This window comes from Tachysurus vachellii, chromosome 7 (assembly GCF_030014155.1).
Source record: "Tachysurus vachellii isolate PV-2020 chromosome 7, HZAU_Pvac_v1, whole genome shotgun sequence".
Lineage (NCBI taxonomy): Eukaryota > Metazoa > Chordata > Actinopteri > Siluriformes > Bagridae > Tachysurus > Tachysurus vachellii.
The window spans coordinates 17,001,654-17,026,914 of NC_083466.1; the positions used below are offsets into that span (position 1 = coordinate 17,001,654).

At 37.9% G+C, this 25,261-nt stretch overlaps 1 protein-coding gene across 1 annotated transcript in view; it reads left to right on the forward strand.

The window, feature by feature from the left end:
* Positions 1–25,261, forward strand: part of pcxb (pyruvate carboxylase b) — a 224,896-nt gene that overhangs the window by 75,619 nt on the left and 124,016 nt on the right. The window contains exon 9 of the mRNA XM_060874658.1: positions 813–975. Within this exon, the coding sequence (XP_060730641.1) occupies positions 813–975 (163 nt within the window). The remainder of the gene's footprint in view (positions 1–812; positions 976–25,261) is intronic.

Genomic DNA, 25,261 nt, shown 5'->3' on the forward strand with positions numbered 1-25,261 from the left:
CAGAAATACTTTATAAAACAATATACTTTGTGGCTGTATGAAGCAGTATTGACATGACAGTTGTGTACAGATATTAATAGTATCTTAGCTGTTACACTAATGCAAAAGGTGTTTTAGCATGTGCACACTAGCCAACTCATTAGATGACTGCTGGCTTTTACTGTAGTGTTACAGAACAAACTGAAACACCATATGTCTTACTCACACCTATGAATCAAATGAAGAATATTCATTTGAGAAAAAAAAACTCTTTACCATGTTCGTCTTATTCCTGCCCACTTTCTGGCTGTTTTACACACACACACACACACACACAAATGCACGCACGCACGCATGCACACACACACACACACTTCCATGGGCTGCAGCTTTAAGTGCTTCATTAGGCTGGTTAAAACTCTTTTGCAGGGAATTACTATAACTTTTGTACATTTCCAAGTTCCAAGTATGTTGTGAGCAATTTCCTAAGGTAGAATTTCAACAAAAGAGACCTTTTTTGCACTAACAGTTTCTAATCTAATTTAGAATGACCTTATGAGGATGAATTATCAGATAACTCACTATGCTGGACTACATCTGAAGAGCACATTAAACAAGCCTATTTCTTTTTATTCTGCCTAATTCCCACTGTCTAGACTGTGACCACAGTTTATCAAAGAGAATTATCTTCTCTTGATGTACTGTGGAAGTAAATGAAGGACCATGAACCAATCCTTCATGAGTCCTTCATCAGTAAATTGTCTAATGTCTAGCTAACTGTAAATAATCTCATCTCATGCATGTTTCATCTTGTCTGTCTATCTGTGTTTTAGCGTGGATCTTGTCCATGCACAGCTCCGTGTGTGTGAGGGCAAGAGTCTTCCTGAGCTTGGCCTCCGACAGGATAAGATCAAGATCAATGGCTGTGCCATCCAATGCCGTGTCACTACAGAGGATCCTGCACGTGGATTCCAGCCAGACACAGGACGACTAGAGGTACAGGGTTTGGGTTTGGCTGTTACCTATATACAGCTATTTAGATGAGACAACACTTACTGTCCACTTAAAAAGTTCAACCACTCAAGTGACTGCAGTGCAGTGCATAAAGTCATGCAGACACAGGTCATGAGCTACAGGTACTGTAATGTCCACATGAAACGTGTGAAAAGTGGAAAAGTGAAAAGTGTGAGCACTGTAACGTTAATTGTGGCATGGTTGCTGGTATCACTAGTATAACTCCTGATTTTGTGGGATTTTCACACACAGCAGTCCCTAGAGTTCACAAAGAACGGTGTGTAAAAACAAACAAAAAACAACAACACTATAACTAAGGATATAGCTACTCTATTTAGTAACTCTATAGCTATGAAGATAGGTAATAATTCAAATAACCACCCTTTACACACATGGTAAACAGAACAGGTCTCAGTATACACAAAACATTAACCGTGAGGTGGATGTGCAACAACAGCAGAAGAACACATCAGGTTCCCCGCTTGTCAGACTCTGTGCCCATGAAAGCCTAAGATTCTTGTTCTTGGCTCGGACCTGAAAATGCCTAAAGATTTCAGTTTCTGAAAAACATAAACCAGCTTATTTAGGCACCAACAAACATGTCAGAGTTAAAGTCACACAGATAACACTGATGTTTGATGTGAACATTAATTGAAGCTCTTGATCTGTACAGTATCTGCGAGTGTAGGTGTACAGGGATTTCTAATAAAGTGGATGGTGAGTGTATATGATTTACACTGTTTCTATTATGCACTCATCGACTATTTATTAGGACATTTTGATTAGGTGGAGAAGTGGCTAGTGAGTGTAGATTTTGTGCCATTTTCACACACAAGTCTAATTCAGTCACCTTATGCAGGAGTTCTAAAAGGTTTTGCAGCCTTTTCACACATATTTATGGACATAATCCAAGTCAAATACTCTAATCCAATCATAATCCAAGTCAAATACTCTAATCCAATCATAATCCAAGTCAAATATATTCTCATTATTTAAATGCGCACAATAATGTTTTGGCAACAATATTGGAGTCATAAATTGTTCGTAAAAATTTTGACAAAACACGTCTTACATTATTAATAGGTTTCAATAAAGTTTTTATTAAACCGATGTAGCTCAAGTCAGTTAGGATAATATATTAACTATAGGAACTACATACAAATAACTTTTATATTGGTGGGATGTGATTTCCACCAGTGTAACTACATAAAGAATATCACACACTCCTCTGCCTATACTTCACAGTCCCCACTTTGAGAAAGATTGGTCAAAATGATATCAGGACAAGATCTCCTTCCATGTCATGATATTTAATGGCTCAGTGACAGCCTACTTTAAGTTGGCTTTGTTAACATTCCCGTGAGTCTAGGGCATGCAAATATGGTTGCTATGCAACACCAAGCTAATGAAAAATAAAAGTCAATTCTTCGCACTGTTTTTCACGGAAAATACGCAACAATAAGTATTGCTCACATCTGAATAAACACACTGCTGGCAATGCCTGTATGAAAAATGAAAATATTACACTATTATCACTCGCAGTACTAACATCAATACTAATAACTGCATATACCAACTGTTATGCTGTATGGCTTTTGCAACATTTTAATTCAGTTTAAGGTGATATACTGTATTCTGTACCAATTTTCCATGCTACCATTAACACTTCTCTGCCTTTATCCTGTTTCATGTACAAATAGTACCGATACATATTGGCAGATCTAGAAGTAGTGCATTCCATTTATTGGCCAAACCCAGTCATCACTGAATCATCTCTGCCTACATACACTTTGGTAGTTTCTTTTATTGTAAAGTTCCCTTTCTGTAGGCAAAATGAATATATTTTCTTATGTACATATATACACTTACTGACCTGCTCATTCATGTAATTATCTTAACTTATAACTTATAACTTAACTTATCTTAATTATCTCAATAACTTTGACCATGGCATAGTTGTTGGTGCCTCACAGGCTGGTGTGAGTATTTCAGAAACTGCTCTTTTATTATGCACAAAAGTCTCTAGAATTCACACAGCATGACAAGAATACTAGAAACGCCTCCTGTGAGCAACAGTCCTGTGGGCAGAAATGCAGAATGGCAAGGAGAAATGCGAGACTAGCAGAGCTAACAGGAAGGCTACAGTAACTCAAATAACCACTCTGTACAACAACGGTAAGCAGAAAAGCAATGCAGAATGCACAACACTTCAAGCTTCTGATCACCGAAAACAGAAAGCTAAGACTGCAGTGGGCATAGACAAACAGAAACTGGACAGTTGTTGATTAGAACAATGTTGCCTGGTCTTCTGAATCTTGATTTCTACTTCACACAGATGGTCAGCAGTTCTTTTTGTTAGTGGTGGCATAATGGTGTGGGACCTGAAATGCCAATTAAACATACCAGCCTATATAAACATACCTTATTGTATTATCTATGTATTTTAATATTGTCTAACAACTTTGTAATTGTCACCCTATTTCCACTAAGCATACGCTGGTGATGTTGTCTTTGTTGCACTTGCCTCTTTCACCGCAGGCCGGCAATCCGTCTCTGTCTCAAGTCAGAGAAAGTCGTTTTTTTTTTTAAGTTTATTTATTCATATATTCAAATCGGTATGCATTTGCACTGGACAGTGTTGTAGTAGTATTGTGAATTCTGTTCATGTTTGTATTAGTAACTGTATCTTGACATACCATACAGTCTGGAGTAAACATGCTAATAGACAAAGACACCCCATAGAGACATATCTATATTCACATGAACCATTGAGGAGCTTGTAAGGATAGTCAGTTGTTGGGGAAGTGCAAATTCAATAAAAGTGAAGCGAGGCAGCTGCCTGAATAGCTATGATGAACTGATGAATCTTCAATATCCCTCTCTAAAAGCCCGTCTACACTACTGCTTCTGATATTAATGGATGATGAGTAATTTCTATTACCGGACATGATCCTGTGTGCAGGAAGGTGTTCTTTTCTTATGTTTCTTCAGTAAATACTTCTCAAAGACTTATTGCTTATCAGTATTAACATAATAATAATAATGAAATCCCACTTTAAAAATCTCACTTTTAGTATGAGATTGCTCTGTCTGGGGCATGAATGAGGTTATAAGGTTACACTGTAATGTTCACTTAAGGTTGACATGTAGAGTATATGATGCAGCACCCCTATGTGGTTTGAGGAATATGAATATGAATATAAATATGAATAATTTATTTCACACATGAAAATGCCATTAGTGTCACCGCAGTTCACACACATGCCCTTTAAAACTTTCTCTGTCTCTTTCCACCTTCCCCGTCACGCTCTCTCTCTCTCTCTCTCTCTCTCTCTCTCTCTCTCTCTCTCTCTCTCTCTCTCTCTCTCTCTCTTTCTATCTCTCTCTTGCTCAGCTTCAATTTTACTTTCCAAAGTACTTTATTGGCATGATTGTTGATATACAATATTGCCAAGGCATCAATATAGAATGGAGGGGAAGAACAGTGACAAAATCCAAGATGCCAAAATAGGACAAACGTTTAAAGGTTGCATATACACAAAGGTAAAAATAAAGAAATTAAAAAATCGAGTAAATAATAAGTTTGTTGAATGGGTAAAATTGTACAGTGAAATCTATTCAGTGCAGTAATTGCTTTCTAAGCATGGGCACTTGAAGAATAGTTATGAATGATGATGACGACTTCTTTCCCTCTTTTTCTCTTTCTATGGCTCTCTTTCTCCTTTCAGGCATTCGTACGTGATATTTGCTTATCTGTGCGTTTCTTGCCTCCCCTCTGTGCCATTAGTAATGGTTGATTCTACATTAGAAGGTGATCAGGGAGTCTCAGGAGGTGCTCTAATTTCTCCACAGTGCAAAGACGTGTCTGGCTCTGTTTCAACCATAGCACCGAGACAGAAAAATCATTTATAGCATCTTTTTTCAATATATATGGGGATCAGATTATGTATATATTCTCATTATTGATTCCATTTCGGGTTACTGGACCCCTTAAGGTCCAGTTAAGGTTTTTATCCTCCACAGTTCGAATTTACCGTCTTTTCATTCTCTAATTAAAACGTGACAAATCTGTCTCTCTGTTCTGTTTCAACCTTGGGCTTTATTCCTTCCCTGCTTTCTTTCTAACACTTCATCAACATCCCTCTTTCTTTTCTCACCACACAGAAAAGCATGGTTACCTTGAATACCCTGTAGAGAGCGAATTGTGCATAGAGACGCAAGCCAACGATGAAATGTGCACATCAAAAAAACAAAAACAAAAAAAAAAGAATCACCACAGCTGAAAAATGCATGACCAAACAGAATAAATTCAGCAATGAATGAATAAGTTATTGCATGAGTGCTCTTGGGAGGTCAAAGAGGGAGGGAGAGGAGCTTCATCAAGGAATGACATAGAGAGAATAAGAAAGAGAGAGTGTGTGTGAGAAAGAGAGAGAATATGGCTTGAAAAACAGGGAGCAAGGTCTTTTCTTCAGTATCTGTTGTTCAAATGAAAAATCTCTTAAAATGTCTTTAGCCTCTCTATTGTGAAAGGTCATTTTCTCAGTGGTTTTGAGTGTGCGAGATAGAGGGAGGGAGGGTTGGAGTCCTTATCCTAACTCAATAATGCACATTGGCATGAAGAGAGAGGACTAGACAGTCTGGGATACAGTATGTCAAAATCTTATTTTTGTGTTATGAAGGCTAGAGGAAGATGGAGGGATGCATGGTGGATAAATGGATAGCAGAAAAGAGATAAGCAGCTACAAAGAGTGATGTATTTGGGACATGTTGATGGATAGATGCAGTGAAGTGCCACCTCTGTCATACGCACACACACACACACACGTATGTCTTCTTCTATCTCCCCTGTTTATATACGATAAGACTAGTACTACTGGTCTATCGTCCTTGTGTTGGATTCGTGGCAGTATTTCCATTTTTCTTCCACATACTTTAATCTTTTTTCTCTCTTTCTTTTTCCCTTATTCTCTCCATTTTTCTCCATCTCATCCCCATCTCTCACCTTACATGTCACGGTCGTCCTTTTCATTTCAGCTGTTTTTTGCAGTACTATAAGAAATGTATTGCAAGGATTGTGGCTTACAAATACACAATGGCACACAGTCTATAAAACAGGCACAATATCCAAAACCCTGTCTAAATAGTTCCACAGGTATAACATTAGCTGTATTCTACACACACACACACACACACACACACACACACACACACACACACACACAAGCGCTACACATTCCAATTTACCCAATTTATGCACCCACAGTGTATTTGTTATGCATGCACATTACTCAATGAAATTATCCTAACACAGTAATAAAACACTGAAGTTTCAGCACCACAAAAGCACACAAAAGTCATCATTCACAATGTGCCATATATGCAAATATTAGCAGCGCTCACGCTTTTGCATTTATTCACATCCGAGCTGTAGTAGATCAAAGTTCTGCATTCATTTACAGCAGCATGAGCAGTAGCATTTTGGAATGGCAGCACAACTGAGAGAAGACACAAATGAAAAGAATGAATAGGCATAATGAAATTGCTAAAATCATATATACTTTATATTTAATATAAATAGAATTGACCTTTCTTAGAATTATGGTTAACGTCATGTTTATGATTTATTTTTTTGTAATGTTTCGGGTTAGCTCCATCAGCTCCATCAACAGGTCTTCTGCTGCGTTCACATACAGTGATACAGATGTATTCTCTGTACTACAAAGTCATCAGCAGGCTTTCCTACTTCTGGTTGTCATAGTAATAACTTTTATCAGTGAGTGCAGCTAAAATTCCCAATCAGTTTATCTTGCTAGGAAAATGAAACATTCTGAAGGGAGATTTGGTGTCAACGGACTATATGTTTGAATGTAGTATTATCAATACTAATAAGTTATATAACATCTGGACATGGAGGGAAATCTAAAATAAATTAAAAAAAAAGTTCAAATCTATGGCTATAGAATTTATATCTAGCAAGTATAAAGACAAATTCTAGTCCAGGCATCAACATCTGGCGGACCACAGTCCAGATGTGGACCAAGTACAGTATTTCAAACCAAGCCCTTAAAAAATATCATAATTGTTTAACGTATGTAAAAATATCTCTAATTCAGAATCCCCAACTGTCTTTTTTGCATTCAAGCACATGCTTAATCGCTGACATACACTAGTGAAGTCCAACTGAGCACAGAAATTGCCTACTATATAGCCTACATTGTCTCTTTGAATCTCAGTCTTCATTCAAGGAATCTGTTACTTTCCTTATGAATTGTTTTACGATTCAAAATTTAAGATTTTATTTGTCACATATACAGTGATATACAACGTAAAACTTGCAGTGAAATGAAAACCTGGCCTACTCCTCCTTAGATTTATACATATACAGTAGATCACTAAATTAAAACTAAACAAAGAATAAGAAATATGACAAAAATAAATTCTTTAATTGATCATTTGTGATTTCTTTTTTTTTTTTTTTTTACATAAGTTCAGTTCAGTTCAGTTCAGTTGGCTTGCAGATTCAATTCTCAGGAAAGTTACTTTTTCCATAAATTAGAAAGTTAACTATGGCTTCACCACAGTAGTGTATGCTGATAGTGAATGAGGAATTACCCACTTTATCTATTCCTTAGGGATAATTGGTATTTAGGAGGTGGGGGAACCTTACTACATTCCTACGTGCCAACAGTACAGTGTGGGAACATTACAACTCAGTTAAGTTCTCAAAATTGGATTAAAACTAGTTTATATTACTTTCACTAACTTCCACTAGCATGGCCAGATTTTAAGCTTTCAGTCTGCTTACCAGGCCTTTGATAACCAATATTACATCATCATTACTATTATTATTATCCCATGCAATGATTTATATTTCTATCAGATTACAGTGTCAGAGCTCAGCTCCACTTACCATTCATGTAAACTAAAAGTGAAGGAGCTCGGCTTTTCTAATTTATCTGCATGCTGCTATGGGCTGAAGGTGATGAAAACATCCAAATTGACTGACAGAACACATCCATAACTTATAGAGTTTATGAAGTTAGTGAAAACAGACCACAGACCTTTTCACCATCGTTCTCTTCCTTATGTATACTGTAGTAGTCAGACCCTTTACACACTGTATTTTTGGAGCAGAACTAAAACATTCATGGTGTTGCCATGAAGAATAAATGTCTATCTATAATGCAGCGTGCTTTGTGTAATCGCTAATGCAAAATTAGCTTCCAGAATTCACTGTTATGTTTTCACATTGTGTTCTTCCTGTATGCAAATGCATGCAGAAAAAAAAAGAGTCTAAAAGCAAATTTATTATTGGTGGTATCATTATCCCAGGAATGCATTATCTTAGGAACACACACCCACAATGAAGAGTGGCCGACGGCTAAGGTCCAGGGTCAGTACTAAATCATCCATCATACTAAATGCTATTTAGACCACACACACACACACACACACACGCACACACACACAAACTAAAACCCAAGCACAAGATTTTTCTATATACACACATGTACATTAGTATACTATTTAAACAATAGATTACCATAGTAACTCTATGCCGAATATTAGATGAGTAGAATAAATATTTTCTCCACTCCTCTTTCCTCTTTCTGATAGAGAGACCAAAAGAGAGAAATTCCCTTGATAAAGATACTGGTTAATTATTTCTGTTAACACCTGGTCCATGCAGTCTCTAGCTAATGGCTCACCAAAAGCCAGACCATAATAAACAATCTCTCTCTCTCTCTCTCTCTCTCTCTCTCTCACACACACACACACACACCTGCCACAATGAACAAATCTATGTTAAATTATTCACCAGGGATCACCTAACGTAGTAATTACAGGTGAAATCATGCTCACGGATGTGCAGAGTAGTGCAGAGCTCTGTAAGCATGAAATATGTATGATGTTCCTATATGTGTGTTTAACAAGCCTGACCTAGATCATATACTGTATGTATTTACATTACTGCATGATATCTGGCTTCACATTATTGTCTTTACTGTCTAATATCTTCCCACTGAGAAATATGGACAAATGTAGATAAAGGTTATACTATATGCACTCGCTGTCCTCTGTATGAGGAACTTCTGTACAACTCATCAATTTCGCATGCAACGATTCAATCACAGGTCCACTTGCGGGTCACATCAAACATCAAGATGCCAAGAAAAAAGGTGATTACAGTGAGTTGGCAAGATTTTTACATAGAATAGTGTGGAAAGAAACATCCTCTGCATCCTTTGGAAATGCCATGTCGATGAGAGAGGTCAGAGAAGAATAGCCAGACTTCTTTGAGCTGACAGCATAGCTACAGTTACTCAAAGAACTACAAGTGTGATTAGTAGAAAAGCATCTACAGAAACAAGTATTGTTGAACCTTGAGGCAGATGGGCTACAACAGCAGATCACATCATGCTCCACTCTTCTCAGCCAAGATTCTGTGGCTACAGTGAGTGAAAGAAATTTTGAAATAAAATCACCTTTTCTTTTTTTCCAGATTTCAACCAATTACTTGCCTGTTATTTGTCATTTCTCTGTTCTTTATCTGCTGTGACAGTTTTCCTTGTGCATACCTGCTACTGGGAAAGCGAACAGCTTTTCTTTGTTTTTTTTATGATTTGTTTGCAGTGGTTTTTAGTCATATACGTCATATACTGCTGCAAATACACAACTGCACAGCCTCTATACTGTATGCCTAGCTCTGCTATATTTTAGAAGCCATCCAATTACTGTTCGTCCAACATTGATCAGTTGGCCTGTCTAGTTAGTGTGCACTGTACTGTAAATCGCCCTGTGTTTTTATTGTACATTTTGTTTTAACCATTACAAGAAAATCCTAACAGGCAGAGAGGCTTTTACCATAATAACTGCACGGCATGTCCATGGTCAAGACAGCACTTTTTTATGATGTGATCCAAATAACTGTAAGAAACCAGCCTAGCAAAAAGTGCGATGAAACTGTTACTAAGAAGAGACCACAGGCAATTTACATGGTAAAAGAGTTTAGAGGTTAATTCGCCAGACACCTCTGAGTTCGGGATCCACCCTTCACGGTGTGTACACAGAGTTTGCATATTTTCCCTGTGTTTCCTCCACCAGTCCAAAGACATTGTGTTGTATGCAAACTATTGTAGTGTGTACTGTATGAGTGTGAGATTGTGCCCTCTGATGTGTAGGCACCCTGTCCACCTGGGATAGGCTATAAGCTGTCTGTGACCCTTTGTAGAATAAGCAATGCAAAAATGATTGGATGGATGGCTAGTTATAACGTTAGGAGTATCTCAGTATAACATCAGTGATAAACCATGGCACAGGAGTTTCCGTACAGCAAGGAAAGAACCAAATGAAGAGATTTTATTTCAGTGCTAAGTAAAGAGGTTGGTCTTCAGTCTTTGTTTGAAGACAGACAGCAGCTCAGCTGTACAGAGAGCCACGGGAAGTTCATTCCACCAGCTGGGTGCCAGGACAGGAAGGGTATTGATGCGTGTCTTCCTTGTACATAGAGGGATGTGGTTCCAGCCGAGCTGTGCTTCTACTGTAGATATTTGACATCCAGCACTCTTGATTTGCATAGGATCAAACAACAAAGCTCATACTGTATATATACAGTTCAGAGTTCATATAGATAAAGTCAGCAGGAAGCAAGAGTAGCTGCTAACAGAGGGAAAGATGCATCTTTCACATCCTTTCAGCTTCACTGAATTGGCTAGGTGATAATCTGCTAGGTGAAAAAACAAAGGTTTAAAAACACAAATGCTACCGCTATGCTCTGGACATTTGCACTCATCTCATACGGTCATATTACGTAGTTCTGTGTACGATACTGTTGTATTGTGTGTTTGGAAGGGGAAAAAATCTAATGTATAAGGGTTACGGTGGATATAATGAGTCAACAAACTCCTGTTAAAGTTGCAGGTTTTGTGAAGAAAAAAATATTTAAAAATAAAAATATTTATTATAATAAATGGGTTTTTTTTTTCACCTTTAATGTGATATGCAGTAGCAACCAAATTTTTTTTTTAATGTACAATAAACCGGTTGCCTAAGTGTACACCTCCTTTTATAATGGGGCATGTGACTGAGCTCCGAATGAACCGATCACATTTAAACTCATGTTCACAATTAACCCCGAATAACGATCAGCTGTTTCTTCTTGGTTTTATCGACTGCTAAAGCCAAGGTCTGCAAATCATGGAGAGATTCTCACTGATGAAAGAATATACAAAATATTAGATGTACCAGAGAACACCGTAAAGGCCATAAGTAACAAGTGAAAAATGAAGAGCACCACAGTGACATTACCAAGAGCGGAACATGTTGTAAAATTAACAAAAGGGCAAGGCAAACACTTATTAGGCATGCTGCATTTGAAATGATGTTTCATGTGTTTACTAATGAGATAGGGCAGCTAGCTGGAAGCCCTTATTTCCTTTTATGAAATTAAACATAGCAATTACAATCAACCCAAACCATTTGGCAAAATGTGTTATGTATTAAGAGAGCAAGCTAGAGCTTTTAGTGCACGGTTCTAAATAAAAATAGACAGCTTAACCCCATTGTGAAACATGGTGGTGGCAGCATTATGGTATGTTATTGGGCTGCTTTTCTTCAACTGAGACTAGTCAGGACAGAGGAAATCATGGATAGCTTTTATTACCATTAGATTTTGGTACAATATATGTAGGCATCTGATAGACTGTAAAAAATGAGAATTTAATTTTCTTGAGAAGATGATTGATCAGTGGAGCATTTTGGAATGGTCTAGTAAGGATACATATCTAAAACCTACTGAAAGTGCAGGAGTAACTGCTCAGGTGTGTAAATGTGTATAAGAAATGAGTATAAAGGTGTCTCCAATTTTTTGTTGGGAAATGCTTATAAAGAAAGTGCGAGCACTAATGAGAAAATAAAAAGCTAAAATTTTTGCTCACTGAGCTGATTTAATTTAGTAAGCAATTCAGCTCGGAGGGACACTTGAATTGATCACCTGAGGCGGCAAAGTCATCAGTTGCTGCCCGAGTGTTTTGTTGAAGCAGCATGCATTTTTAATTGTTTGAATTGTTCCACAACGACAGAATGAGTCAGTGATATATTACACCCTCGACGAGAGGAAAATGGTGACGGAGACAAGAGTAAGCAGAGAGAGAGAGAGAGAGAGAGAGAGAGAGAGAGAGAGAGAGAGAGAGAGAGAGAGAGAGAAAGAACGTAGCATAGATCTTTTTGTGCCTCCTAGTATAGTTTATCTGGAGACGATGTTATGGTTGCTTTGACTCGAGAGATTGCCAGGTGTCTGAGTGCAGAACCGGGCGTTACGCTGTGAGCTTTGAATTAGTAAAGGTCAGCATTGGTAAAGCCCTGTGGGGTTTCAGCAGGTTGTTTTTTCTTGTTTTTTCTTCATTCTTTCCCCTTCTGCTCGTAGAGATCCTTCACACGTCTCACTTTACTTTAAGCATTAGGACAGGAAATGGATGTGGTGGATGTTGTCATTCAGAGAACATTTACATTTCTATTAGATTTACATTACATTATAATGAGGATTTGCATTAGAGGTACATTGTCCAGCATGAAATTGATGACCTCGACACATTTCTAGAGATTTCGTGACCACCCACAAATTAAGACATTGTGTGATCCAGGACACAATAGTTTAAGCTGTACTTGTGTCAGATTTAATGCTTTCTCTAAAAGCACCAGGATTTTAAAGCCTAGAACTGTCATTTTTACTGAGAACCACGTTTTTGTACAATGTTCTCTATTGAATATCTATTATAAGCACATTTCTCGTTCTCTTTCTTTCTCATTCTTTCTTTTCACTTCCTCTCCCTGTCCCTGTCTCATCCCCCTCCTCCTGTCCTCTTCCACTCATGAAGAGGTTTGGTGTATAATATTCTAATACGCCGCATTTTCCTATATAAAACCAGGACACGGTTTTTTGAGCGCTCATGAAACACATTCTCTTCCTTCCTTCAAAAAATGTTTTTGTTTTTTTTTCCTCTTACTTTTTATTCATTTTTTTCCCCACTGGATTTTTTCCTCAGGTTGTTTTTTCAGTTTCACGGTTGTATTATTTATTTATTTATTTATTTATTTGTTGCCACCCTTCTTTTCTTCCTCACATTCCCTTTTACAATATTTACAACCTGTTTCTCAGTCTTTTTTTCACAGACTCTATACCCACCTGCACATGTGTGTCTGTTGTGTGTGTTTTTGGGGAGTTGGGATTTGAAGGGTTAGTAGGCAACAAATGTCACCCCAAGGGAATAGGAATTTGTGATGGTTATTTTGTTTAAAAGAGCCAAAATGTTTCTGTTTAGTTACTGAGGTTAAGGTTAGGGTTAGGGACATTCATTAAAAATGATGTCAGTGGAAGGATAATAAGTGTGTAGTAGTAGTAGTAATAGCGTGTGTGTGTGTGTGTGTTTGTGTCTGTGTGTGTTTGTAAACAACCCAGGATGTCACAACTCACTGCTTTCTCCTCGTCTGTTCCCTGGTTCTCTCCTATCCTGAACATTTATTAGAGGGAAATTTTCTTTTCCCTTCGCATAGCATCTCTCGCTCTGCTTCCTTTAATATATTTATCCTCTTAGCCCCCTACTCTTGTCTCTTTCTCGCTTTCTACCCCATCCTACCAGCTAACCCCAGTAAGCCTGTGCTTCTCCTTTATTTCTGCTTCACTCTCTTTCAATCTCTCTGTCTATTAGAGGTGTGGATCTTCAGCTCAGCACTGATTCAATGACAACTTCAATTTACTGCTTGGCAGTTTGATTCAAAAGTCATTTGATCTAGTTTAGAATGATTCAGCTCTGTTCGATATGTTAATCACTGACGCAATTCAGGAGTAACGCTTAAATCAACATATCAGTCTGTAAAAATGTATTCTAGCACTGCAGAAATTACTCAGCTGCAGATATTACAAAGACATCAGACACACTAAAATCATCTATCTATCTATCTATCTATCTATCTATCTATCTATCTATCTATCAATCGCTCTATCTGTCTGTCTGTCTGTCTGTCTGTCCATCCATCCATCCATCCATCTATCCATCCATCCATCCATCTATCAATTCATCACAGCTCTCTCAGTCTCATCTCTTTGCTCCAAAATGTATTCACCTTTATTCAGTAATAAAATGACTAAGTTTTAGTCTCACCTTTTCCAGCTCTCATTCCATTTGTTCCACTTCTCATTCTCTTTCTCCTGTTTCATATCCCTCTTTCTCACCTATTCATTTCATCCCCCTCTCTCTCTCTCTCTCTCTCTCTCTCTCTCTCTCTCTCTGTTTCCATGTATCACACTAAAAGACGCTCTATTCCCTGCAGTCACACATTTCCAGTGACACACTTCCGTGCTGATTCAGCAAACCTTTTTAAAGACCTGTCCTGCATTTCCACCATTTTCACGTCTTAATCAGATTAGCGTTTCCAAATACACAGCAAAAACCGAAAAAATAATAACCTTGCATTGTCTTACTTATGAGTATTAAGCTTTTACTATCCCAAGCTAAAGCTTTCAGCATTTTCATACAACACAAATACACAGATAGCTACTATATACTTAACAGTTCCTTACATAAAAACATATACTGTACAGTACATGCTTTCATTGCTTCTAGCTGTTCGGTCTGAGTGCGCGTGTGAAAATAACATTTCATTAGCATTCACATTAGCAATATATAGCTTGTTAAGATGCAAATGTTAGTGATATGATTAGCCCTTCTCACACCACTGTTTCACACCTGCAACGTTTTACTCCTTTTTAAAGCCCTTCTCATTAGACATTTTCACACTGAGCTAAACTTTGGGTTATTGTTGTTCCAAACCCTGCTTTTAACCGCAGATAAATGAACATTTCACTGGTAACTTAGCACTGAATTTTACCCAGGGTTATGAAACCCTGCTCTGAAGAAAGGGTAACAGTGCTATTTAGCATTAACCCACATTGCAGGGCTAAAGTGTGAAACAATGTGGTGTTAGATTGTTACGGCTAGATGCCTAGCAACAGACATCCAATCATAAGCTGAATAGTGCATGACTCATATGACATACTTTGTACCGTCACATTAGTTGTAAATTTTGAGGGAAAAGTAAAAAAAAAATAATGTGAAGTGGAAATGGAAAACCCAGCAATTGGAGCAAAGAGGAGACAGATTTATTTTTCCAGTTACGGTTGGATGGCACAGTCAGAAATAACCAAGTATTTAAAGAACTAACTGAGAATTGGATGTCATTTGGGCTACAGTCAGATTGAGCTGAAGGTCAGTGATGCGAAAGCACGAAACAAGCCATTATTTAAAGCTGCTGTGCACTGTGATTATCCACTCATGGTTGTTGACACCACAAACGTGCAAGTAAGAAGGTTAACCCAGGGTTTAGGAACATACATTGTGAAATTTCAGATTATGATTAACCTGGTACCAGATTACCCTGGTAAAGTATAAGCAGTATGAGACATAAAATAAGATTCACAGAAATCAGGATTCTGGTCAACCCAGAAATGCTATTTCAAATGTGAACAGTACTCGTGTCTTGTTTTTTTGATCAAAAACAATCTGAGCTGCTCATACTGAAAACATCACCTGGATTCAGGTTTGTGATCACCAGCTTCGCCTTTGCAGTGGAAATTGAGATATTAGGATTTAAGGATTAAGTTTAGACACCACAACCTCTAGGACTGACTTATGCAATTCAATCCAATTCAAATTTATTTGTATAGCACTTTTAACAGTGGACATTGCCTCAAAGAAGCTTTACAGAACATAAGAAACACTCACTCACTCTCACTCATTTTCTACCGCTTATCCGAACTACCTCGGGTCACGGGGAGCCTGTGCCTATCTCAGGCGTCATCGGGCATCAAGGCAGGATACACCCTGGACGGAGTGCCAACCCATCGCAGGGCACACACACACACACACACACTCATTCACTCACGCAATCACACATTACGGACAATTTTCCAGAGATGCCAGTCAACCTACCATGCATGTCTTTGGACCGGAGGAGGAAACCGGAGTACCCGGAGGAAACCCCCGAGGCACGGGGAGAACATATAAACTCCACACACACAAGGTGGAGGCGGGAATCGAACCCCCAACCCTGGAGGTATGAGGCGAACGTGCTAACCACTAAGTCACCGTGCCCCCTCATAAGAAACATAATACAAAAAAATGCAATATTATACAAAGATTAATATAATACAAAAATTAATATTAGACTTATATATAAATGTGCTTGTATTTATCCCTCATGATCAAGCCTGAGGCAACTGTGGCAAGGAAAAAACTCCCTTAGATGGAATAGGAAGAAACCTTGAGAGGAAACAGACTAAAAACTGAACCTCATCCTTATTTGAGTGACACTGGATGGTGTGATTATAAATATACAGTCGACAGTTGTGTATTGATGAGAAGGTTGTTGCACTCATGTAGTTGGCATCATGTAGTTGGCATCTCTTAGAATGTCAGAATACCTCATGAAGCAGAGTCCAACTGGAGCTGGTACATCTCTAGATGCCTCAGGATCCTCACAGGGTTGGCCTCATCTCAGTTAAGGCACAAAATTGCAATGACATGGAACACAACTGGAGCTGGTACAATCTCTGGATGCCTCGGGATGGGTAGAAAAAGAGAAGCAAATTAAATTAGGAAGGAAATTATTTATAAGAGCAATAATAATAATTAATACTGGGTGTGTGATAGCCCCACCAAGCTGCCATTTTTGGGCCCCTAAGCAAGGCCCTTAACCCTCCATTATTCAGTTGTATGAAAAATAATACTTTAACTTTCCTCACATGGTAAGAGGACACGGGACACAGTGTACACATCACTGAGAGCAGATTGTGTCTTGTGTATAATTTGGTGCTTGTTTAGTTTTACTACATGCTCTTGACAGCAGATCACTAAACTCCACATTGCACTGAGGGACACTGAGCTTATCACAATGAAGCATACACTTACTGACCATAATCAGAGTTGAGTTACACACATAGTGAGGAGTTTAATTCCCAAAATGTGCTCACTGGTATACAGACCTCACCCATAACTATGGATGTGAGCACTATTTGAGCAGCTGCACATCTAGAGTATACGGTGGCAAATAAACAAATCCGAAAACAAATTAACAAATACCAAAACACATTAACAAATTAGAAAACAAATTAACAAATCAGAAAACAAATTAACAAATCCCAAAACACATTAACAAATCCCAAAACAAATTAACAAATCAGAAAACACATTAACAAATCAAAAAACACATTAACAAATCAAAAACACATTAACAAATCAAAAACACATTAACAAATCCCAAAACAAATTAACAAATCAGAAAACACATTAACAAATCCGAAAACACAACGACAAGTCAGACAACCCAGAAACGGTAGTTTATCGTTTTTGAATGGAAACTTACCGATCATTGGACAAGACACCTGTCACTCAAGATATACATGGACTCTTATGTGTAATGTGTAAAGTTCTCAGTTTAAATAAACTTCTCCGTTCAAGAAAATAACAGAATTAATCCACAGTAATCCATTCCAACTTTTCCCTGTGGCAGACTGTTGAACTTCATGTATACTTTGAGTGACAGGTGTCTTGTCCAATCACAAACTATACCAACCGCTTCTGGGTTGTCTGAAATGTCGTTGTGTTTTCTGATTTGTTAATGTCTTTTGGGATTTGTTAATTTGTTTTATGATTTGTTAATGTGTTTTGGGATTTGTTAATGTGTTTTGGGATTTGTTAATTTGTTTTATGATTTGTTAATTTGTTTTGGGATTTGTTAATGTGTTTTGGGATTTGTTAATTTGTTTTATGATTTGTTAATGTGTTTTGGGATTTGTTAATGTGTTTTGGGATTTGTTAATTTGTTTTATGATTTGTTAATTTGTTTTGGGATTTGTTAATTTGTTTTGGGATTTGTTAATGTGTTTTGGGATTTGTTCATTTGTTTTATGATTTGTTAATTTGTTTTGGGATTTGTTAATTTGTTTTGGGATTTGTTAATTTGTTTTCTGATTTGTTAATGTGTTTTGGGATTTGTTAATTTGTTTTTGGATTTGTTAATTTGTTTTGGGATTTGTTAATGTGTTTTGCACTTCCCGGCCACCGTAAGAGTATGCTCCAGTCTGCGGTTTGGCTCTCAGTTATGTGCAGTTCTCACCTTGAAATTCTTTGTGCAATATTAACTCAAGCAAGTCCAGTGCTGATGTCTGACAGCTTGATGTATGTACAATATATCAGCCTGAAAATCATGGGCATTTTCGGCTTTAACTCTTTTCACCAGTGCTTTGACCTCTCATTCCACTTGCGGAATGGAAATCGACTTAACAGACATTTTCAATCGATATAAACAAATTATTTTATCACTGCAAGTCTGATATAAAATGAATCAGGACACTGTTGCAGATATTGGTTAAAGATAACGCCTTAGAAGCTTATGAACAAGGACTCGGAGCATCTCAGAGTGCTGAAATGGGTTTGATGTCACCATTCACTTCAAAAATAGAACATTTTTTATTTCTATGAATATTTTTTAAAAACTACAAATTCTTGAAGCTCTGAATGTCTACTTTCATATGAGGCACTTAACCTCCACTCTGGAATGACATGACAAAGAAGTTCAATGCTGAAATTTGAGACAACAAAACTGGTACAAATTCCATTTTTTTGGCCATTAGGAAAAAGACTTAAAATCCACCCAAAAAGCCATATTTTAAAAACATGCAAATAACACTAATAATCAATTTATTGAATATTTGTCATTTTTAAACTTTGAAATGTTTGAGTCATTTCTTATCTCAAGTGCCTTTTTTTTTCAATAAAAGTATGAATAGTTACCATAATGTGAGTGTAGGCGTAGCAGATGAGTGCTCTTTTAGCTCAATCTTTAAACTTTATTCTGCTCAGAGGAGCTCGCTGAATGACCAACACCATGGGCATTACTTTATTTATTCGCCAACTCAAAATAGCAAATTAAAAGTGTGATAAAATGCATCAAGTGCATGCTTTTATAACCTTAATGTAATGTCTCATCGCTATGTTAAATAGTGCGCACAATTTATTGATGGTGCCTGAGATAAACACAGCAGTTTTCATCATGCCTCAGCACCATGCTGGCCGCTGTGCTTCATCTTGAAAAATAATAGAATGTGATGGATTGAGTGCTCTTATAATCTGCTGAATAGTCAGGGTCAAAGTCATTTCACTACATTAAGACAACTCTGAAGTAATTATACAGTATCATCATTATGACAAAGACTATTCTTGAAGCAATGTTTTGGAAATATAGCCTACTGATCTCCTAGTAATGTTTATTTCAATGCTTGCTACTTATTTGTATATAGGATTTATCAGATTAGATGTTCTTTTTAAATGATATAAATGGTCTTGGGTTTTTATGTGGCGTCGTATTACCATAAGAAAAAAAAAGGGCTTCTTCATTATATATTTTTACTCAGCTGTTTTTAATGCACTGACAAGCTTAATGACAAGTACTTGTGTTTAAATGCCGTGGTCTAGATATCATTGAAATCCCCCTTCCTGCTCTGTCACTCAAGAAAAATCTCAACTCTGGAGGTGTGAAGAACACACAGGTGATTTACATGATCCACTCAGAAAATCAAGTTAAGAACCAGCACACTTTAATCTACCACCGTGAACAGCTCATTGTTTTTTATTGTCCCCCTGTGGGAACAATTTTACAGGTTGTATTTCTGGCCCTAGGACAGATGTTTTCTCCTCAGGAAATGTTCAGGAAATGCAGAACCTCTTTCCTTAGGGATCCAGGACCATTAACCATCTAAAGTGATGATCGCTACTAGGACTGATGTGGTCTAATGTGCTGTACAGCCCCAGAAGGATACAAATCCCTCGAATAGTGGATCCTAAACGGTTCTTTGGGGAACAAACAAAGGGTATTGCTTTACAGGACTACCACCACCCTTCAGGAAGCCTTTTTCAAGAGTGCATTGAAAATCAGTGTGCTGTATGGTCTGTTATTGTACAGCATGTTGAACGTTCAAAATAGAATGTTCTTGAATGCGTTCTCTATAAAATATTTCAGAGAAGGCTTTCAGGTTAGATATTTGCAGTGATTTCTAGCTTGACTCATATATTTATCTTCAGACCAATCCTTGATATAAAAAAGGCTTCTTATGGCACCCTAAATGTTTTTTTTTTTAGTTGCTTTTCTTTGTGGCCCTTGTAGAGAAGTAGTCAAGAACCTTTTATTGTTATTTCAACAATATATAGCTGGCGCAGTGCACAGTGAAATGAGGCAACGTTCTCCAGCAGCATGGTGCTATATAAAACAAAACAGAGCTAAGGATTAAAGTAGCTTTGTCCATCTCTTTTGTCCTCCACATGAAGTGCAATGTGTGCAACCTACTGCAAACAGCGTGAGACAAAAGACAGTCAATACAAAACACTACAAGACAATACACAAAATAGCGCCAACCAGTGTACATACTGTAAATTATACAGTACACTGTGCAAATATATAGGAATATGAACAAGAGGGTTCTATATAAACATATCTACACTTATGTAATAGCAGCAGTTATATGAGGTATTGTAATGAGTTGTGCAAAACAGCAACTGACTGAATGGGCAAAACAGCATGTAAATGATTTGATATAGGTGGTGCTGTAGATATGGATGTATATTGAATGATATTTGATGCAGATCAGTTGCACAGTCTGGTCATGAGGGCCCGAATGCTTCGGTACCTTTTTCCAGAAGGCAGGAGGCAGAACAGTGTGTGAGGGGTGTGTGGGGTCATCCACAATGCTGTTGGCTTTGCGGATGCAGCGTGTGGTGTAAATGTCCATTATAGATTGAAGAGAGACTCTAATGATCTTCATAGCTGTCCTCACTATCTGCTGCAGGGTCTTGCGATCCTAGATGGTTAGTTCCCAAACCAGACAATGATGAAGCTGTGCATCCCTATGACAAATGGTATCTTTTTCAGAAAACATTCCAGTAGCTCTTCACTTGTGCAACAGTCAGATGAATTTTGAAGTTTGAATCCCAACAATGCCGCTGCCAGCCGTGCCGATCCCAGCGAGAACGATTAGCACTGCTCTCATGGTGAAGGGAGGCATTACTTACTCCTGTGTAGATGTTGCATAAGCATGTGGTGACAGATGCACATGTCTTGAGGACACATCTGATAAACACTCAAAGAACCCTTCAGGAACCCTTTTTTCTAAGTGCATATTGAAGATTGTTGTGTTGTAGAAAAGCCTTTACTCTATGGGAATCTTGAATGTTGTCTGTAGAAGGCTACAAAAGAGAGTACTCATTCAAATTCAGATTCCAAGTGTGTCTGTCACATACACAACCAAACACATGTTCTTCAGCGATTTTGCGCTGTTCGTGTAGTTTCACCTAGCACAAGTGAAGGGAAGAAAAAAGAAAGAAGAGTAATTAAAAAGAATTCTTCAAAAACCATTCAAAAAATACAGTGAAAAATCTTTTCTTAAAAAGTGTCCTTTTAGGTCATGTGGTAAAAAGGATTCAGCACAGGGGATTAATTAGAGTCCATGGAAAATGAAATAATGATAACATATGCGATGACACAGAAAGTTGCTATAGCATTCTTCGATATAATGATTCTTTAATTGCAACTGTAGCTGCAACTGCTGGGGACAATTTTTCCAGAGATGAAGAATTTTTCCAGAGATCAACCTACCATGCATGTCTTTGGACCGGGGGAGGAAACCGGAGTACTCGGAGGAAACCGCCCGAGGCACGGGGAGAACATGCAAACTCCACACACACAAGGCGGAGGCGGGAATCGAACCCCGACCCTGGAGGTGTGAGGCGAATGTGCTAACCACTAAGCCACCATGCCCCCCATTATTATTATTATTATTATTATTATTATTATTATTATTATTATTAGTAGTAGTAGTAGTAGTAGTAGTAGTAGTAGTAGTAGTAGTAGTAGTAGTAGTAGTAGTAGTAGTATAGTTAAAGCAAATAACAGATATTAATATTGAGTGTTTAGAGTAATTTTTGTAATCTCCTATTGATTATAAGCTATATTATAACTCATTCCTCTTTTTAACTGTTTTGTTTTATGGAATGCCTTATTTATCTGATAAATAAATGCCTCACAGAAAACTTCACCAAATCAACCATTATATGTTCTATTATTATATACAACAGCTGTTACTATAGAAACAATAACGTATTCAGTGAGCGCATAAATACGAACCTCTCAGTTATGTTCAAGCTGTAACTATTTTCAGAGCTGGGCTGTTTTAGAAAATTATTCAACACCTTCTGATACAAGGATTCAACATGCTGTGGGAGTTGTCATTGTAATCAGCACACATTCTCTGTTAAAAGAATAAAACCATTTGTCTGATTCTGGGTGTGACGTCATAGCGTGTACCACATGTGTGCTGCCTACAATTCCAGCACCAGATAACTCCATCCCAAAAATGTGGATCATGGGTTTCTTAGCATATGGTCCTAAAGATTGTCGCAGTTTCTGGTGAAAAAGTGCTTATGCAGGTAATTGTTTCACTGCTAGACTCAGACCATGTCTCCTTTTCATGCTATTTTACTTCTCTTTCCTTCTCTTGTTTTTTTTACCATTATTATGCTCCTTTTGTTTGTTTATTTTTGTTTGGCTTTCTTTCTTTCTTTCTTTCTTTCTTTCTTTCTTTCTTATTTCATTTCAACAATCTTTACTGACGTGACCATATATACATGTACAATACTGCCAAAGCATTATGGCAAAGAGAAGAACAACTTTTTTTAGTTATTACTTAAAACTCTCTCTACTGTATGTCTGTCTCTGTGACTCTCAGTTCTGAACGCTTATGTCTTTGCCCCACTCCTATATTATGGCAAGAGTAAAACCAAAATGGCAACACAATAGAAAAGGATATGAGTGAAAGAGAGAGACGTCTGTATGAAAGACAGGGAAGGCTTGAGAACAGGGGAGTGTGAGTGGAATGTAGGAGTGATGGAGGCAGGAGGTGAAGAGCAATGGAGAAAAAGAGGAGAAGTGTGTGTGTGTGTGTGTGTGTGTGTGTGTGTGTGTGTGTGTGTGTGTGTGTGTGTGTGTTTGTGTAGGTGTATCAAAGAGCCTTTAAAAAGTGGTACAAAGTATGTATGGGATTTCCTGGCAGTGAGTGTGTGCACACACTGAGTGCTTTGTGAGAGATATTACATAGAATGCACAACATCTATTTGCATTTCATGTGAAAAGGCATCAGTTGGTGTTGATGTGTGTCTGTGTGGAGAGATTGTCATGCTTATGTCTTCACACGGATGGTCTAAATGCTTGTCAGAACAGAAAACAAAAAACACTGTAAGCGCTCTTCAGAGTGTGTGTGTGTATTCATGTGTGTGTGTGTGTTTGTTGGATAGACAGACACATGCCAGTGGAGTTTGTGATGCTTCGGTTCACAGATGCAGCAAATTCAGCAAACAGACTGGCAAGGCAAGGGAACAAGGGAGGAGGAGGAGGGAAGAGAGAGACAGGCGGAGTGAGCGTCTTATTTTTGTGCTTAGTACAGCATGTGCTGATGCTTATTAAATTTCATTTTCCAACAGTGGCACACGCACAAAAGTGTTTACTGTGCGACACATATGCTCACACATTTTCTTCCATGAACGGAAGATGTGGGCAGGAGGCAAACAAACTGACAAAGAGCATTTAGAACATTTATGGCAGTTATCCAGCCACAGCTCCAGTTTGCTTGTTCAATTTAACAGAAACTTTTTCCAGTTCAAATAGAATGCAAATGTCTCTGTTATGGAATTTTTCTATAGATTTGCAGCTCAAATCACTGTCAATTTCTAAGAAAAAGTTTGTCATGGGATTCTAAATGAAAAGACAGGTATGGTGTGGGGGGGTGGGGGGGGGGCACGTTTGCCTCACACCTCCAGGGTTGGGGGTTCAATTCCCGCCTCCACCTTGTGTGTGTGGAGTTTGCATGTTCTCCCCGTGCCTCGGGGGTTTCCTCCAGGTACTCCGGTTTCCTCCCCCGGTCCAAAGACATGCATGGTAGGTTGATTGGCATCTCTGGAAAATTGTCCCTAGTGTGTGATTGCGTGAGTGAATGAGAGTGTGTGTGTACCCTGCGAATATGTAAGTAGATTAGTATATATATATATATATATATAGTGTGTGTGTGCATATGCATGTTGTGTTTATTATTAAAGTACTCATAGTGTTCCATAAAGGATAATAATGCTAGATAAGCAGTCTATTAGAATTATAATGTGTGTGTGTTGCCCAAGCAGTGAATGCCCATCTCACAATCTAAAGAGGATAATTATAGTTCAATGTCTGTCCGTCATACTTAACTGGTTGTGTGTGTGTGTGTGTGTGTGTGTGTGTGTGTGTGTGTATACACATTGGTGTTTGTGCTCTTACTTGTTTGTGTTCAGTAGGGTTGCATACAGTAAATGAGAATAGCTGTGTATAATCATGCCACACTCCACAATCTGTGTGCGTGCTGAGTGTCTACTGTGACGAGACTTGCACTTGTGATTGTGTGCATTCCTGCATGCAGTAATACATGAGATGATGGTGATGAGTGCACCATCCTCTTTCTTAAAGATAGCCACTCTCAACATTAACCCTGTTGTTATTTTTTTTTCCTTGTGCATATTTCACTGTTTCCATCTTCCTCTTTAATTGCTTTATAGCATCTGTTTTGTAGGTAACATGTGAACCATTTATCATCAAGTAGTCTTGAGCTAAACAGATTAGATTACAGATTACAGCAAGATCGACGTATTAAAATTTCGTCATGCAGGTATAAATGTAAAAGACTTGAACATTCCTTGAACATTCTCCATTTTTAAATTCCAGATACATGATATCAGAGTGCAGTCATATTTAAATATTGTATTACATGTATATATACACTAAGTGTCTAAAAAAGGAATATCATCTGCACTGACTTATCATATAGGAAGTGTTGTGCTGTCATTGATAAATGAGCCACACTGGGGTGGTGTGATATGGCTCCACTTGAGAATTAAAATATATCTGTATTCATTTTTAATAAGGCTATGTTAAAAGCATAATTAATAATAATATTTAACTCTATAGGCCCACTGCGAAGCAAAGGGTAGTCATACGTGACGCATTAATTTGTGTGCACATGCGGCTCAGTGGAAGCACAAACCGGATTGTGCCCACACTTGTCAATGAAGGCGGACGGTGAAATTTGTCCACGTTAATTGCAGAGTTCCTACACTATTGCAGTGTGTCAGAATAGTCC